Here is an 18061-nt window from a genome sequence, read left to right on the forward strand (position 1 = left end):
TTTCAATTTAGTTTATGTCACTTGGAAAGCAGTTTAAACTAAAGCAGAAAAAAAAGCAACTCTTATTCTGGAATTCAATCGGAGGTAGCGCATATCGATTTTAATTACACTGGTATAAATGGTAAAACTTTCCCATGTAGACAAGCCCTTAAAATAGAGGTTGTATTGTTATTATTATGGTAAAAGTTGCTAATGGCTTGCCCATTGTGGATCACTGACATAAACACTCAGGATGAAACTCCCCAAAAAGAGAACTAAAGATGTCATGCAGTAACTGCACCTAAAGTAACACTCAGTTATCTCAAAGTAACATTGAGCACCCTTATTTGTCTGGCAGCTGTAACTCTGAAACTTAGACCATGTCTACACTACAAAATTATGTCGATCTAAGTTACATCAACATACAGCCTCCGGAGTATTACGCCACTTGTGTGTGTAAACGCTATTCTTTTTGTGTCAGCGGTGCGTGTCCTCACCAGGAGTGCTTGTATCAGAGTGCAGAGGGTAATGCACTGTGGGTCGGTATCCCACTGTGCAACTCGTCATCATCCAGCACTGTGTGTTTTGGGAAGTTTTTGCAATGCCTAATGGGACCAAAATGAGTCAACCAGTGGGATTGGGAACATGGGGGTCAACCTGCCATAATGCAGTGTTCTCCATCCCATAACTTCCATCTGCAGCCCATAATATTTCACACCTCTTTTCAAAATCCCTGTAAACTCGCATGTCCCTCCTTGCTGTCTGCCATCTCTGACAGAAGCCTGGAGCCTGCAGTGCCCTGCACTATTGCTATGAGCATTGCAAGCATGGAGCGCCTGATCCTGCAGTATTTGCAAGAGGAGCTGAAGGGAACATGACAATTCCCTGAAGGCTGGATTGCTGTGGGACATAGAAGAAAGAGTTCAAGGCTGTTGGTGATGTTCATACTAGGGCAGACCCAATGGTCCATCTAGCCAGCCACTAGTCTTCTGACAGTGGCCAGTGCCAGGTGCTTCAGAAGGAGTTAACAAAACAGGGCAATTTCAAGCAATCCATCCTTTGTCATTCAGTCCCAGCTTCTGGCAGTTGAAGGTTTAGAGACACCCACGGAGTATGATGATGTGTTCCTGACCATCTTGGCTAAGTCGTCTTATCAGAATAGGGGCAGATTGTAAATGTAGAGAGAGAAGCTAGATTTCAATGATTGCATATTTGGGGATGTCATGCTTTGGTTAGATCCCAAATGCATCCTCTGTGTCCAACTGACTAAAGTTCAGGGATTACACATCCTCACTAAAGCATGGGTGTTCAGACACTAGTTTTTGATTTGGTTCATCTCTATTTACATATATTCCCTACAACTTATAAATTAATTAGGAAGGAAATAAAAACCAAAAACTTTTGAAATAAAACAGAGCTTCCTAATGGACTAAGGAAGTTCTCCCAAAGTGCACACCTGCTTCTCCCCCTACTTCATGTTAGCTTTTATAGCTCTGCTGCTGGCCCAGCCTTCCTCTGAGATTTTTTATGACCATTAAGAAACTTCATTTTTTTTTATGGCAGCAAACAATCCTTGGGCTCTGAACAAGGCTATAATAAAAAGCATCTTGCACAAAAGCATTGGTAATCAAAGGGAAAAAGTGCAGGACTGCTTTGTAAATTTTGATTTTCTAAGGTCACCAAAATGTAAATATGTATTCCAGGGCTGTAACAAACAGTGCATTGAAAAAAGTGCCCGTATAAAACAGCCAATTATCTAGCTGGGGAGAAACTGTTGAAAATTGCCATGTGTGCATTAAATTGCCCTTTTGGAATTGTATTTACGGGTGCCACACTGTCATTAAATCCTATCTTAGAGTGACTCAAACTGTAGGCCAGCACTTAGTAAATATTGGAGAGGAGAAGTTTCAGAATGCTGCTGTGGGTTTAGATAATTCTTTGTGTCCCTCCCTAGAATACTGTACAGAGTGGAGGGCATGTGATTATGGTGAAGTGCTTCATTAGAGATTAAACTCGAGTGAAAGGCTCTCCAAGATTTTACTGGCAAAAAGCTCTGGGACTCACCTGCTTTTTCTCCCCCCCTCATCAGTATGCACTGAACAGTGGACCTGAAATACTGCTGTAAAGTGTGCCACTAAGCTGCCAGAAGAATTCCAGTCTAGTCAAAAAATTCGTTATGGGTTCAATAGCTTGGTAATAGCTCTCCCGGTTATCATGTCTGAGCAAGAACACAATCCTGTGATCTCATTCTGAGCTACTCTTGGGGATTTAGGTGTGTATATGGAGGCTTCCGCACCAGAGGTGAGGAGCAGATCTGAAGATGAAGAATATTAAGTTTAGGTGTAGGGGGTATACTCTATTCAGGAGACACGTCTGGAACTTCCATTGTTGCAAATGATTTACGAGGGCATAGCAAGCAGAAAGGGCGCCCATAAAATGAAAGGACAAAATTTTCAAACTTAGAGGCCTGAAGTTAGCCCCTCCCCATTCATATTTTGGCACTTAATTAAGCGACTGGATTTTCAAAGGTGTTGAGCAGTCAAAACTCCCATTGACTTCAGCAGGATGATCAGCATTTCTAACTGTTTCATGTAGAAACACGAAATTAGGCACCCAGTTCTACACATGCAAGCTTGAAAATTCTTGCATCAAGTTCTGCATTGGGGTAACTTACATTTTTTAAACAAACCTTTGAAGAATTGAAGTATCTCTTCAGGATGTGTTGATAACAGACAGGAGGGCAGAGTCTGAGACATACTGAAATCCTCAGAGCGGTGAAACAGTCATGTAATCAATGCTCTCAAGTACCATTTACTTGTCTGCAGGGCACCTACAACCCTATCAGAGCATGCAGTGTGGGCCAGTGCTTTCACCCAATACACCTCACTTGGGACGCGGCACTCTCCTTCCGTGCAACAACATACAGCAAGAGAGAACTTGCAGTCAAAATTCCTGGGTTCTGGCCCCCAGCACAGTGAAACTTGCCAGCTCTGATTTTCAAGTTTTGAACCAAATGGAAACGTAAAGCAAAGCTCAGGAGACGTGAAACTACATGAACCAACACTGAAGGAAATGAATCCCTGTGAACTGAAACTACCAAGTGCCACACAGCTCAAGCCAGCAGTGAAAGATTGGCAAGTGTGTGTGTTCAATTATTTTTTACAGTTCAGAACACCAGAATGTGAGTTTCATTGTTGCGTGGGACAGGAGAGGTCATACACCAGGGGTTACATTTAAATGGCATCCAGTGTTGCTGATGTATTGCATTTAGATGTCTAACCATTGACCCTGGCTGTACCTGGAAATCACAGTGTGTCTCAGAGAGGTGCCATTAATCATGCTCACAGTTTCTTGCCTGCAATATTGGTAGGTGGGACAAGCCTCCCTAAAAACAGGGTCAATCTATTTTTCAAAAAAAATACTGTAATTGCTATTGAATGCTATAAATGGACACTGTTCTGTGCTTTGGTATCTTTCAGATTCCGACCTGAGCATGCGGACACTCAGCACACCCAGCCCAGCGCTAATATGTCCACAGAATTCTCACGGCTTCCAAAATGGCCGAGGATCTTCCACTTCTTCATCCTCAGTCACCGGGGAGACAGTTGCTATGGTCCATTCACCTCCTCCAACCCGCCTTACTCATCCTCTCATCCGGCTGGCATCCAGACAGCAGAAAGAACAGGCCAACATAGACCGTCTCCCAGACCACTCCATGATCCAAATTTTCTCTTTCCTGCCTACCAACCAGTTGTGCCGTTGTGCACGAGTGTGTCGCCGTTGGTATAACCTTGCCTGGGACCCACGTCTTTGGAGGACTATTCGCCTGACAGGCGAAACAATCAACGTAGACAGGGCTCTTAAAGTGCTGACCCGGAGGCTTTGTCAGGACACGCCAAATGTATGTCTCATGTTGGAGACGGTAATTGTTAGTGGCTGCAGGCGGCTCACAGACAGAGGACTCTACACCATTGCCCAGTGCTGTCCAGAACTGAGGAGGCTAGAGGTGTCAGGCTGTTACAACATCTCCAATGAAGCAGTCTTTGATGTGGTGTCACTGTGTCCAAACCTTGAGCACCTGGATGTGTCAGGTAAGTGAAAGTATTTAAATAATATAATCTAGATTGAGAGAGACAGGACAATCCTGTGCAGAAGTGAAAAGGGGGAGATAAGGCACAGAGGGGCAGAGAATAACCTGGCCCCTATAGCTGCACCAAGAAGACAAGCCCCTCCTCCCGCCCCTTTTGTCTTACCTATCTAGGTGTTAATACTCCTCATCACATTGTATCAGTGCACAGGGTATAGTGGCAGTCTTTGTACTGCAGGAGTTGTTTCCGTACCTCTCCCTCTGAACCAGCGAGCACAGCTGGCCCTCTACAGTGAGGAGTGCACACTATACCCTCTTTAAGGATGGGTAGAGCAGCAACTGGGCTTTCTAGGAGCACAAAAGCTATATAGCCCTGAGGTAAGGACAGTGAAGTTTGGAAGGCCAAGACCCACAGCTCGGGATACGTTTTGACATCTAGGCACTGCCTAATTTTGTTTGGGACTTGACTAATGTACATTAGGGACCGCGTTAGCTTCGATGTGGTGTTGCAATGGTTTTGAGCAACAGAGATGCCTTTGCTGATGGTCCCCAGATGTTCTGTCGGGGGGCAGGAGGTTGTCATTAGAGGTCAACCATAGGGAATTTTGCTCCCCCTGTGCATTGATCAGAGCTTGAGTTGGAGGATGGGCCTCAATGGAGGCAGGCGGATTAAATTCAGCACTGAGTTAGACCCTCTGCATGATCCCACAACTGCACTGGGTGTAGTCCAGGGCTGAATTAAGTTAACTGGTTCAGCTTACCCATTGCACAGACATAAATGACTGAATAGGGAGCTGAGCAAAATGGTGTAAAGTGCTACCCCCTCAGAATAGCAATTCACCCACTTTCCATAGGTATAAATGACTGCACCAGGCACGTGGCCATGGAAAATCAGGCCCATTGACTCTGATTTTATTTCACTCTGGTGTTCTGGGTTATAACTGGTGATTTGAATGTTACTGCCCTTCTCGCAGATGAAATCTGTCTCCAGGGTCGCAGGGTGTCTTGATGGCATTCTTTTGACCTGTTGGTGAGCACAGGACTTGACTCCCTGTTGCCATGCGCGTTGTGCAATTACTTACATTGCTGCTAGTGGTTCAGAATAGTAGTGTGTTTGGCTCAGTTGGAAGAGGTTCAAGACAACAAAGAATCAGACCCACACAGCCTATTGACAATGACCTTGCTGAAAGGCACACACCCTTTGCAGATACAGTAACTCCTCACTTAAAGTCGTCCAGTTAGCATTGTGTCATTGTTACATTGCTGATCAATTAGGGAACATGCTCGTTTAAAGTTTGTGAAATGCTCCCTTCTAACCTCGCTTGGCAGCCGCCTGCTTTGTCCACTGCTTGCAGGAAGAGCAGCCCGGTGGAGCTAGCTGATGGGGTCTTGGAACCAGGGTGGACCGACAGCACCCCATCAGCTTTCCCTATCAGCTCCCTGCTCCACTAAGTTCCCTGTGCAGGGAGCTTAAATTCATAACTTTGCTAGACACTAAAAATCATGGACTGAATAGAGAAACTGGATTTATAGCTTATTACAACAATCTAACCCACTAACAACCCCCCAGCTGTTCCCCCCCACCTTTATGACTGGAAGTGTGTTAATGGTTGATTGGTCACTTGAAATATGTGTTAGCTACTTATGCTAAACAATCTGTTCAGACCTTGTATTTAGCTGTGATACTCTGAGTAGCTTTCACAGACCTGAAGAGCTCTGTGCAAGCTGGAATGCTTGTCTCTCTCACTAACAGAAGTTGGTCCTATAAAAGATATTACCTCACCCGCATTGTCTCTCTCTACAGAGTCCACCAGGATGAAAAATGTGGCTAAGATCCCCTACAAAAATAGAACTAGAAATATAAAATGTGTCAGTCAGGGTTGCCTTGTGTTTCATTTAAACATTCATCTGCAGAGCTAAAGTCCTTTATACTCAGCATTGGACTAGTGTGCGTGACCCAGGAAATGGAAGTAACTAGAAATGAAAAAGTCTTCCTGTCCTGTCCCCAGACTGAGTGATCCACAAAAGTAAACACAGGCCGTGCCCTGGGGCCTGGACCCGTGAGGTCCTAAGTGCTTCACCTGCGACTAACTTCAGTGGAAGTTGAAAGCCGTTAACCTTTATTCAGAGCAAAATTAGGATAATTGATTTCAGTGGGACTTTAACTCTCACATAAACTAATTAAAGCCAATGAAGTCCCATCAGTCTGAGTTAAGAATCAGGTCTGATGGATCTTTTATTAGAAGAATGACTTTAGGATTTAGCCTGAATGCCATAGGTACTGAAAAAATAACGTGGATTTTAAAATTGTTTCTGAACAATACAGGGCAACTATATTTTTATAGCATCTTCTTACATACTGTGTACCATACTTTGCATAGTTAAATAGAATTACAGTTAAAAATGAAAGCAGAAGGAAAGGAAAACTAGAGTCTATGCAAATATGAGCAGATGCTTTCATACTAAATTTAAAAACAGGTGGACTGTTCCAAATGCCCAGAGTTACAGATGAAGATTTTCTTATATCCAAAGAAGTGAAATTGCCAAAGGAGGAGGAAGAGACTGATAGTAAATCAGTCCGAGATATGGGGAGAAGATTGACTGACAGCAGAATTCGGTCTCTTCTCTCTCTTTAGTTACATCAGTATAAAACTGGAGTGACTTCATTGATGTACATGAACTTACACTAGTGCAATTAAGAGTAGAATTTAGACCAAGTTCTAGGAGTTCAGCTGAAATAAGTGCATGAAGAATTGTAATAATTAATGCAACACAGGTAAGAGGTTTTTAACTCTGAGTTCTAGACATAGTTACAGGCAAGTACACAGATAAATATGTGTAATAATGTTTTTTTAAAAAAAAATTATCTTGGCATTCTCTCTGAAGTTTATATCAGGTGGCCATTCTATTATTAAATGCTTATTTTAATCATAAAACTCACACAGTATCATGGGAACATCCATAAAATGAAAATGTCAGGAAATCTTATGTATAAGAGGTTTACATTAACTTTGCAAATATCCTACAAACCTCACCACTCAGGCATTTTAAAAAATGCTTCCATATGTTTTTGATGGTGACTAGATCAAATTACAAACAAGTGACAGTTTATCAGCTTGCTTGAATGCTCCTAGTAAGATTACAGCAATAATCAGTTATACTTGATTTCCAGCCAGTACAAATGTTAGCTGTACTGGTGAAGAAGCAGTTGCCTGGTGAGCCAGTGCTCAACCGGACGTTGTTTCAGAAAGAAAAGTTTGTGGAACTCATGATAAACTAACAAGAGTTGGCAACAGTGAAGCCAGACCAGCTCTCTCAGGCCCACATGCACCCACTTTTCTACTTTCAACACACACTTCAGTGCCTCTTTTGGGAAATCTGCTATTATGCATGTTTGTGCAAGCAAAGTAAATGAGCAACTAAGGCAATTTTGAACCTGATGCTTAGGCCACTAAGCCATCAACTCTGGCTACCAGAGTCCTGTATTCAGCTGAAGTTACTGGAGCCACACAAGAGGCCTTTTTATACCACTGATTCAAATCTCTTCATTGTGAACCCAGCCCTTCACATTCTTTAGGTAGATAAACTAAATACCATGCAGCTTAGCCAGGGGGAATCTTACGGGTTGACCTTAAAAGAGGAGGCCCTTTCTACTCTGTATGGACATTAAAGATCAAGTTAAATCTCTACAATTTATGGAAAGTGACATAGGGAGCCTTAATTTCTAGAGGTGTGAATCATAAGCGTCTGCACTTCAGTGATCAAATGTGTGTTTAATTGAAATGCCTTGGGAGAAAAAGTATGATACAAATATAAAATGTAGTCAACCATTAGTTTCTCTGTATTTATTTTTGTAAGGATTGTTACTGTAGAGCATGCTCCCACTCTGACATAAAAATAGCACTCACCACATAACAGTTAAAATATTAGATCAATTGGATTAACAATCGACCATTCAAACACGGGGTATAACTCAAATAAGACTGGAGCCCAAATGTAGCTATTCATAGTAATTGTTGCGTTAAAAAGAAATGTAGGTGATCAGAAATAAAAAATCCCCTTTTCATCCAGACCACCTTAGCAGCTTTGGACAATTTTTTTACATTTCTGTCAGAGTGGCCTTCTCTCTTATTTACTTGCATTAATAATCAGGAATTTATCCCTAGGAAATTTCAAAGTTACTCTTTGTTGCAGGTAGGAGCTGAGAATGCTCAGTTCAGACAGCTGTTCCTGGGTCCTGGTTTGAAATCAGACCAAGAGATATGTAATAATATAAATAATATAAAGATCCCATATTTTCAGTATTTACAAATCAAACATTTTATTGTGAAATCTGGATATGTGGCAGCTCTATATAGATCTTAACCACATTTGAGGAGTTAGCCCAGGAGCAAGTTAGAACAAAATGTTTAATTTCTAAGATGCATATAATTTTGATTGAAAAATGCTTTGATAGGCATAAACCCAGATGAAAAGATGGGAGACAGATTTGGACAAAAAGAAATTGATCTGGATTAACAGGTCACTATATTGGAAAGGGGATATACTTTCTTCAAGTTGTGTAGCTCCTAAAGAAAATTTTTATAAATTATTGTATAGGTGGCATTTGACTCCAGTTAAGAGCAATCAGATTTGTGCTTCCAAGAGGCATTCTGTGGGGGATTGTGGGGAAAGGGAAAAATACTTGCACGTTTGGTGGTTGTGACCCTATGACCACTTGCAAGGAAATGAAAGAGATTCTTATGACAAAACGCCAGCTTCCTAGAGATCCCTGGACCTGCTTACTTAATGCTCCAGTAAAGAAGCCAGTAAAATTAATTTCTTTTTTATTGTTAGCAGCTAGACATTGTATTACACATTACTGGAAAAATGTGACCCCCTCCCTCCTCCTATGGAATTGTGGGATAGTAAATATGAATTGTCCTTGTAATGGAAAAGCTTTCACACCAAGTATGTGCACAAGAGAAGTACCAAAAAGAAGATAGGTATTTAGAAATGTTGTCCCCCGTTTAGTATAGTCCAGAGAGGGGGACTCCCCAGCCAGCAGGCCAGAATCTTGAGCCAGGTTCTTTGAGTATTAACCTGATCCTGAATAAGTAATGTACAATGTAGTAGGTTAATGTTTTATTGTAACTTTGCTTTAATAATTCATTTAAATGGCATTCATCAGACTCCATGGTGAAGCCTTCATAACACATTAGCCTGATCTTATCACCATTGAATCAAGAGGAAAATTCCAGTTACATTCAGTGGTGCAAGATTAGTCCAAAGAGCAATGGAAAAGCATGCAGTGAATTGGATGTGCAGTCCTGTGCTCAGACCACACGTCTCCTTGCTCAGTGAACTGAGAGCAGAGATTAGAACGCTTCCATTCCTGGCTCCAGTAGTGACTCCCACTGTAATCTTGGAGAATCCCAGATGCAAATCCCAGTTGACTGGAAAGTCCCTTAAAAGGACACAACAGAGCCTTAAGGAGTTAGGTGCCCAACTTCTTTAGAGGCAGGAGCAGAACAAGGAGCTACTTTTAACTCATTTTTGGAAACTGACAAACGCTGGGGTTTCCAAAGGAGCCCGAGTTCCCCTGCCAATTTTTGTGGCCTTCCAGTCATATCTTCCTATTTTGAAGATGTTCTTTTTTGCTGTCTTGCTGCATGAAACATCCAAACAAACAGGGGAAATTGTGCATTTGGCAACACTGTGTACAGTCAGTTCCATGGTTTTCCCACAATAGTGTAAGTAAACAAGGCTGTTGGTGGTAACTGAAAGAGGTTTAATAAAGGGAAGTGAGCAGGAGCTGTCTGACTAATTGTCAGCATAATAGCTAAGATGTAATTGTGTTGCTTAATATGAAACCTTTAGCCTCTTTGGTTTAAATTACCCATGCATGAAATGCAGGGTTATAATATTAAACTAACTAGTTATAATATCCGTGGGTAGAAAGATCGTATTTGAACATCAGATGTTTCAGAATAGCCCTAACCTCTACAGAGGGCTGAACCAATACTCTTGAACTTTGAGGGTGCTTAAAATCCAAAACTGGGTTTTGCATCTTCAGCTAGCCTTTGTTTTTTGGACCTCAGGAGCATTCTTCTCTGGAGTTTGACTTGAGCCCGCTTCTAAATTAATTTTCAAAGTGTTTGTTATATAGGGTACTTATGAAAGTGCTTCGAAAACAGGATCCCATTATTTCGCCTTCCTCTTGACGGCTGAGTATTATTTTGACCTCCTCTTCACTGCCAGCCTATGGTGTGTGAAGGGCTGCTTGACAGTATGCCATGCTGTGTAACGATCTTGCTGAGTAACGTCACTGTTCAAATGCTTTGCACACTACTCTGAACTTGCTGGCATATGCAAAGAGAGGTGAAATGCATCTATCTAAACAAACCAAATGCAACCCGATAGGGCAGGGGTCGGCAACCTTTCAGAAGTGGTGTGCCGAGTCTTCATTTATTCCTCTAATTTAAGGTTTTGCATGCCGGTAATACATTTTAATGGTTTTAGAAGTTCTCTCTCTATGTCTATGAACTATTGTTGTATGTGAAGTAAACAAGTTTTTTAAAATGTTTAAGAAACTTCATTTAAAATTAAATTAAAATGCAGATCTTATCAATTTAGTGCAGTGGTTCTTAACCTGGGGTGCACGCACATAGTTGAAAATACCTGAGGTAATTGCTGGCCCTATCGCAGGGGCCAGCAACCTATGGCACGCGTGCCACCTTTGGCATGCGAGCCGATTTTGCCTGGGGTTCCGGCCGCCAGCCCCGCTCACTGTGCTGCCAGTTGAGTGAACGAAACCCTAGGCCAGCAGGAGGCTGGGCGGGGCCAGCAGCTGAGACCCCAGACCGGCAGCAGCCCCGCAACACTGGCCCTGCCCCAGGGGGTGCGTGGTCTAGTGAATTCACAACAGTGAATTCTGAGGCAGCAGGACGGGGGGAGCTGTGGGAGGGCGGCTCACACTTCCGGGAACCGCAGAATCCAAGTGCGGTGATGGGGTAGCCGGGGGGGCGCGCCTGCCCTCTACTGGAGAGAATGTCAGATCTGCTCTAATGTGTGTCTCCAGGGCTGTCAGGGCCTTGCAGGTTGGGGTTCCCAAATGTGGATCATACAGAGATTCAGGTTCATGTACAGTTCAAGCTCCCTTAAAAATCTCTTGTCACCATTAGGAACCAGCCTAGACCTTCCAGTTGCTGTTTCCCATTTCTCTTTACATCCATTTCAAATGGGACTGGGTCTGCCCCCATCATCTGAGGGACAGGTAGCCCGCTACCCGAATATCTGGGCCATCAGGAAACTGCTTCTCCCCTGTGAGTTTCTGGGGGGGGTCACCAGGAAGAGACACGCTGACCCAGAAGGGTCATGTGGGAGATGAGGGGAGAAACAGGGCTTAGGGGAAGAGAAGGGGATTAGTATGTGTTGGGTTTGTAGGTGATACCCCAGGGATTGGAGGGGAAGATTGGGCTGTACAAACAATAGCTCTATGGACAGCTCCTATTCAAGCCACAGTTCCTACTGTCTTCTCAGCAATAATCCACTCCCTTTCCTCATGTTTTTATCTTTGCAAGCAGAGTAAGAGGGGATTCCTGTTCCAAGGAGCTTGCAGCCTAAATAGGAGAAGTGATCTGCAAATGTGCAGCTCTGCATGAGTGATGTTTAAGAGTCAGGGGTCAAATTCTGGTCAGCCTCTGTGCAGGTGCACAAGTGGGAGAGGGTACAAAGAGGTTCCCCCTCCCTCTTTAGCCTGTACACAGGGACTAGGTGGGATCCTAATGGGGAGATTCGATGCTTTTCTCTCCTAAAGTCCCTGTGGAACCTAAGTGCCTGTAAGGGGCCAAGAGTGAGAGAGGCACTAGTAGAGCATAGAGATGCGAGAGTGCTCCTTCTTCAAGGCTGATGCAGGACACACACCAGAATGTGCTGCCTGGGGGCCCCCAGGAGGAATTCTGGTTGTAATGTTCTCCTGGCAACTCTTGACAGCTGCAGTCTCTCTCTGAACCTAATGTGTCTAGCTGGACTCTGATGGACTCTTGGCAAAAATCTAGCCCAAAATAATGAGATTCCTCTGTGATTAAATGCTAGGGGCAGTTGAAACAAAAAGGCTTGGGCCTACACATGATGTGTGGTGTAGTAACAAGCATGAAAGCTTGGGTGGGTGTGCTGTGTGACATACTGGAGACTTTGGCAGTCTTGGTCATAGTAAATGGTCTATCAATATGACTGTGAAAGTCTAGATCTCTTTGACCCAATAGAAAACCGAATTAATTCAAAGAATTTCACTTCCATATGTTTTATTCAGCCTGTCTCTTTGTTCTTAAGGTCTGTTCTTTGGCACTGCTAAGATATCAATACACCTCTACTTCGATATAACGCTGTCCTTGGGAGCCAAAAAGTCTTACCGCGTTATAGGTGAAACCGTGTTATATTGAACTTGTTTTGATCCACTGGAGTGCGCAGCCCCACCCCACCCCGGAGCACTGCTTTACCGCGTTATATCCAAATTCGTGTTATAGCGGGTGGCGTTATATCGAGGTAGTGATGTATTTTAATGTCAAAAACAGGCATCCCTATTAACTATTAGAGTTTTCCACAACATAAATAAATAAACTCTCAACATCCACTCCTTTAGCAGGCCTCAGATAACTCCAGGAGCTGTTTGAGCTTGACTGCAAACTATTATCTAACATATGCTGGCCAAGGTTCTTACATTCCACTTGGAAGTTTCTCCTGCCTTTTAAATTAGTTACATTTCCTCTATGGAAAAATCTTGCTGTATGAAGGTTTGTTTTTACATCTTTATTATTTGGGACAGAAAAATTGTTACAGACCCAGAAAAATGTCACTTCACTTAAAAAAACAGTCTATAATCAACATGCACTCTTTTCTTCTGGTGAAACCATTCTAAACACCCTTCCCATCAAATACCATATGCTGTAGCCAAAGTAACTAGACAACAAGAAGATGCTGAGCCTGTCAAAACTGTGATCACATGGCCATGTACAGTAAATCCAACCCTGCAGGGAGACTTTCAGTCTTTTCATTTTCATGTCAGAAATGCATTATTCATTCATATGTCCCTCTTTCTCAAATATTCCGCAGGCAGAATTTTCTTCTCCTTCTCTCTGTCTGCAGACCTTCATTCTCACTATCCTAATTTTAAAAATAAATCCTAATCTGTTTGTAAAGAGTCCACATTTATACCACTGTCCTTCAGGCAGATTCGTGCAGACAGACCCTCATGCTCATGCCAAACTCCACTGACATAAGTGGGGCTCTGCCAGGTTGCCAGCATCCACTTGTGCAGACCCAACTGGAGGAGTAGGCCCTTGTGCCATCTTCTGTTGTCTAGTCTAAGGAAGGTTTACGTGGCTGAACTCCAATTGTATCGCTTCCCTTTGGAACTCTCCTTGCATCCATCATGTGTGTGTGTATGTGTGTATGTATGTGTGTGCGTGTCTGCACGCATTTGTTTGTTCTTAGTCTTCCAGGTTAGATCATTTGTTTTCATTATAAACCAGACCAGTAACTGCAGGGACATGAACCAGAATATCTAAAAGGGAAAAGGCGGTATTGATTTTCTGAGGACACTGTTGACTAATCAAAATGGTTCTCCCTGTCTCAAGGTCCTAGAGCTTCCCCCTGGGCTGTGCAGTACTTGCCACTTGCACTTTGTGTGAGATTTCAGCTAAACTTTGCATCTGTTTGACGAAAGCAAAAGTCTAAATCAAAACTCATCCTGCAAACCTAGTATGATGAGTGCATGAATCAAACCGGCAATTTTTGAGGTTCCTACAGCTCTAACGCCACCTCTAATTTCCCTGCTTTACTTGTTTCCTCCTGGCATTTACACTGATTTTCTTGCTTTACTTTTCCTCACACCCCAAAGGGCCTGTGCTGCATTGTCCTGTCTTCCTTGGCTAAAGACTGTAGAATGGAACACTCTGCCCGTAAGCAGTCCAGATGTGTCAGTACAGAATTAATGGGCTTCAGGGTGCCACTTGGTGCTTTCTTCCTCTACCCTATCCCTCTCTCAGGGAAGGACCATGCTTCCTCTGCTGCACTCCTTAGTTCCCCATGACCGCGAGAAGGAGGAAATGGGAGAAATGCACCTGTTCATGTCAGGGCTGAAGCTGGTCCCTGGGTTGAATTCCTGGTAGCTCTGAGTTTGGTCCTATGGCTGGCTGGCGGCCTGGTGGTTAGTGCTCTGCGTTATTATTATTTATTTATTATGGAAAATAAGAAATAAAAGGTCCTCTGCTTAATATAATGTACTTTGAAAGGGAATCACAATGGAGAGGGAAGAGGTTAGCACTTGAGCGCTGCATGTGATATTCCAGATTTTCTCCACTGGTTGTGTTGTTTGAATGTGAGATGCCATGACAAAGAATATTATTGTCATCCAGTTGTTAGATGGGTGTCACCTGGTTACTAGCCCGATTTGCATCAGTAGGGCAGATCATACATTTCTGTTCCCCAAACATTAGCCCATCTGGGCCTGGAGGTTTCCCTTTTTTTTCTTGCAATGCCTGAACATAATATGGGCTCTGATGCTGAAACACCAATTGGGGGCATGTCTACACTGCCCCACAGTTTGGACTCGGTGGGTATGAATAGCCATGTGCACCAAAGTGCTGAGCTGTAGCTCCCCCATGTTGCACAACAGGCACAAACTAAAAGGTTACTAGCTCATGTTAACATCTCCCTGTCAGAAATGGGCAACATTAATGTAACCTAGGGACCTTTTAATTTGCACCCACAGCATCCACAGGGGAGCAATACAGTGCAGCACTTCGGTGCACACTGGTATTCACATTTGTAGTTTGAACTGAGGGGCAGCATAGACAGGCCCTAAATAAATCAGTGATGATGTCGCCACAGTCCAGAGAACTGTGTGCAATGTGCTCCCCGTGCTGTCCAAAACTATTAATGGATTTGTGCTGGGGTAACAGAGATCAGAATCTGTCCCTGCATAAAGAAATTGAGGGCCATGATCTGACCTAATTTGGGACATGGAAAAAACCACACTTCTGTGGTTCTTGTGTTGTTTAGATTACTGGAGTAACTTTATTGACTTCAGTGGAGTTATTTAAGATGAATGGCTGCTGTGGCAGAACCTGGACTAGTGTCTGTTTCATCAGAGTACTTTCTGAGGCCTGGCAGCACTGAGATGCCTGCATAACTAGCTGTGTGTTGAGGTCTGCAGTTACATGCCAACCTCCCCCATCCTGCCAGAGGAGTTTGCAACTTATTAACATTGTGTTTTTCCATGTAGGCTGTTCCAAAGTGACATGCATTAGTTTGACCCGCGAAGCCTCCATCAAGCTGTCCCCATTACATGGCAAACAGATCTCTATCCGCTACCTGGACATGACAGACTGTTTTGTGCTTGAGGACGAAGGCCTACACACCATCGCCGCACACTGCACTCAGCTCACTCATCTGTACCTGCGCCGCTGCGTCCGCATCACCGATGAAGGCCTCCGTTACCTAATGATTTACTGCACATCCATCAAGGAGCTGAGCGTGAGCGACTGCCGCTTCGTCAGCGACTTCGGCATGCGGGAGATCGCCAAGTTGGAGTCGCGCCTGCGGTACCTCAGCATCGCACACTGCGGTCGCATCACAGACGTGGGCATCCGTTACATTGCCAAGTACTGCAGCAAGCTGCGCTACCTCAATGCGCGGGGCTGCGAGGGCATCACAGACCATGGCGTGGAGTACCTCGCCAAAAATTGCACAAAACTCAAATCGTTGGATATTGGCAAGTGCCCGCTGGTCTCAGACACCGGCCTGGAGTTTCTGGCCCTGAACTGCTTCAACTTGAAGCGCCTGAGCCTGAAGTCATGTGAGAGCATCACAGGCCAGGGCCTACAGATTGTAGCTGCAAACTGCTTTGACCTGCAGATGCTGAACGTGCAGGACTGTGAGGTTTCCGTGGACGCTCTTCGTTTTGTTAAACGCCATTGCAAGCGCTGTATTATTGAGCACACCAACCCCGCTTTTTTCTGAAAGGACACTCTGCACCTGTTGATTAAAAACATTGATGTATAAACACACACTCCCACATACAGTACCTAGCTCTTCTCTGTATGGCTCGTGGGAGTCAGCTTTCTTGTATGGTGCTGGTGAGGTTTGTTTTTTAAAAAGAATATTTTTTGTTTTAAACTATCACTTTTTTATTTGATTGGGTCTCTGTGGAGATGCTTCCTTAATCTAAAAGCAGTGAGTACTCCACAGCACCATGGCAGTGCTATACCCCTGGTAGCCCTGACGCTTTACTAGCCTGAACTAGCTCTCCAAAGGGAATAGCACATAATCACTCCCTTTGAGGTGCAACTTCAGCAGCATTAAATCTGAGCTCCAGCTGTGCTCAAGAAGCCGCAGAGGCACTATTTGTCTCGAAACCCACCCCCCAAATTCCTCCAGCATGGCTGATGCAACACCACCTTGTCTAAGTAGCATCTTCTTGGAAGTCGCTTAACCATGTTCCTTTCAACTGAAGAAATGGCCACTGTTGAGCAAAGAATTGCAGTATCAGTACTGCCTCATATGGTTGAAGGCTGTTAGTCTAACAGGTGTTACTGTTATAGCTGCTCTCTCTTGCCAATGCAATCAATTTTGAGGCTTCCCCCTATTCATTGTCTCCTTCTTTCCCTGAGCATGTGATCATTTCATGATTAGTTGCCAGAAGACTGTAATGGAAGTTCTTCCCCACTTATTTCTGGCAAGTCCCATCCAATCCTTAGATCTGAAAGCCAGACTCATTAGAAGTGATGATATTTTCAGGCAGGCCCCCTGTACATGATTGACAACTGATTCATATGTTAGGCTCAATCACTGTAAATGTCTCTGCTGGAGAGATGTGAGGAGGAAAACGATCTGTTTGGTTTTCATGGAACAGTAGCTGCATCATCTCCAGACAACATTAATAATGTCACTGAGATGAAATGAAAATCCATGTGTTTAAGAACATACATAATCACTAAGGAAATAATCTGTAGCCACACTCACACAATGTATAAAAGGCAAAGCTGGCAGGATGTGTCCTACTTGTGAGAAAAGATCTTTAGCCTGTGCATATTGCTTCTCCGTTTGTCAGTTTGTGCATTTTTTCACTTGCAGGATAGTGTGGTCTCATGGGCAAACTCATTAAGCATCCTTCAGTTTCCTCTGAATTAAATAACACTGTCCAAAAGAGACAAGGGGTAGGAGCCAAAATGATTGCTGGGAAAAGCTCTTACAGCTCCTCATTACTACTCTGTCACTAATCGGTATATGTTAGAGAGTGGTGCCATTTTATGTCAACTAACATCAGTTTAGCTTCCTTTTTTTACAAAGCTGATTTCTCAGAAGGTTGCACAGTGGATTTTATCCCAGCTAGCTATTCTCTTCACTGTCCTCAAGGAGAGTGAAGCTGTTGAATCCATTCTCAAGGTTGGTATGAATTTGGCTGAGCCATTTGCACTCGAGGTCTCATTAGTGACATTTAAGTGTTTATAAAAAGTTGCTACCTTTCTGGCTATGCTAAATTGAATGAATACTGCTACATGGTTTTTTAAGGTTCCAGTGTCTTCAATTGGCCTGTACTATGTGAATCTCACTATAAAGCCTTAATTTACTACCAAGAAATAAAGCAATATTGGTAACTGACAAATATGGATGGTCATTTGCGCTAATCAGTTAACTTCTGGCTGAGCATGGGGAGAGAGACTTAAGATATTCCCAAAGTTTAGTTGTCTTTGGTTTATTGGTATGTGAGTGGACATTTCACTAATAGCTCACTGTCAATTATAATTCAGGATTTCCTCCAGAAAAGATTACAAGAGACAGTAGTAATGGCCTCAGATATCTGTTTATAATTTGCCTTTGCTCACTTTGCTCACTTGATCTGACTTGATCTCAAAATGTAGCTGGCGAGTGATAAAGTATTTGAAACAAATGAGAGTATATCATTACGTTAACAAGAAGTTCTTGAAGGTAACCTTCATTAGTTTAAAACCC

General features: G+C 43.4%; 1 protein-coding gene across 2 annotated transcripts in view; it reads left to right on the top strand.

Annotated features, from left to right (window-relative positions):
- The window catches only part of FBXL7 (F-box and leucine rich repeat protein 7), a 348004-nt gene extending 330282 nt beyond the window's left edge, over positions 1 to 17722 (top strand). For both annotated transcript variants that reach the window (XM_050937500.1, XM_050937499.1), the window contains 2 exons: positions 3459 to 4070; positions 15333 to 17722. In XM_050937500.1, the coding sequence (XP_050793457.1) occupies positions 3459 to 4070; positions 15333 to 16069 (1349 nt within the window). In that variant the 3' untranslated portion in view covers positions 16070 to 17722. The remainder of the gene's footprint in view (positions 1 to 3458; positions 4071 to 15332) is intronic.
- The last annotated feature ends 339 nt before the right edge of the window (positions 17723 to 18061 follow it).

Source organism: Gopherus flavomarginatus, chromosome 2 (genome assembly GCF_025201925.1).
Source record: "Gopherus flavomarginatus isolate rGopFla2 chromosome 2, rGopFla2.mat.asm, whole genome shotgun sequence".
NCBI lineage: Eukaryota > Metazoa > Chordata > Testudines > Testudinidae > Gopherus > Gopherus flavomarginatus.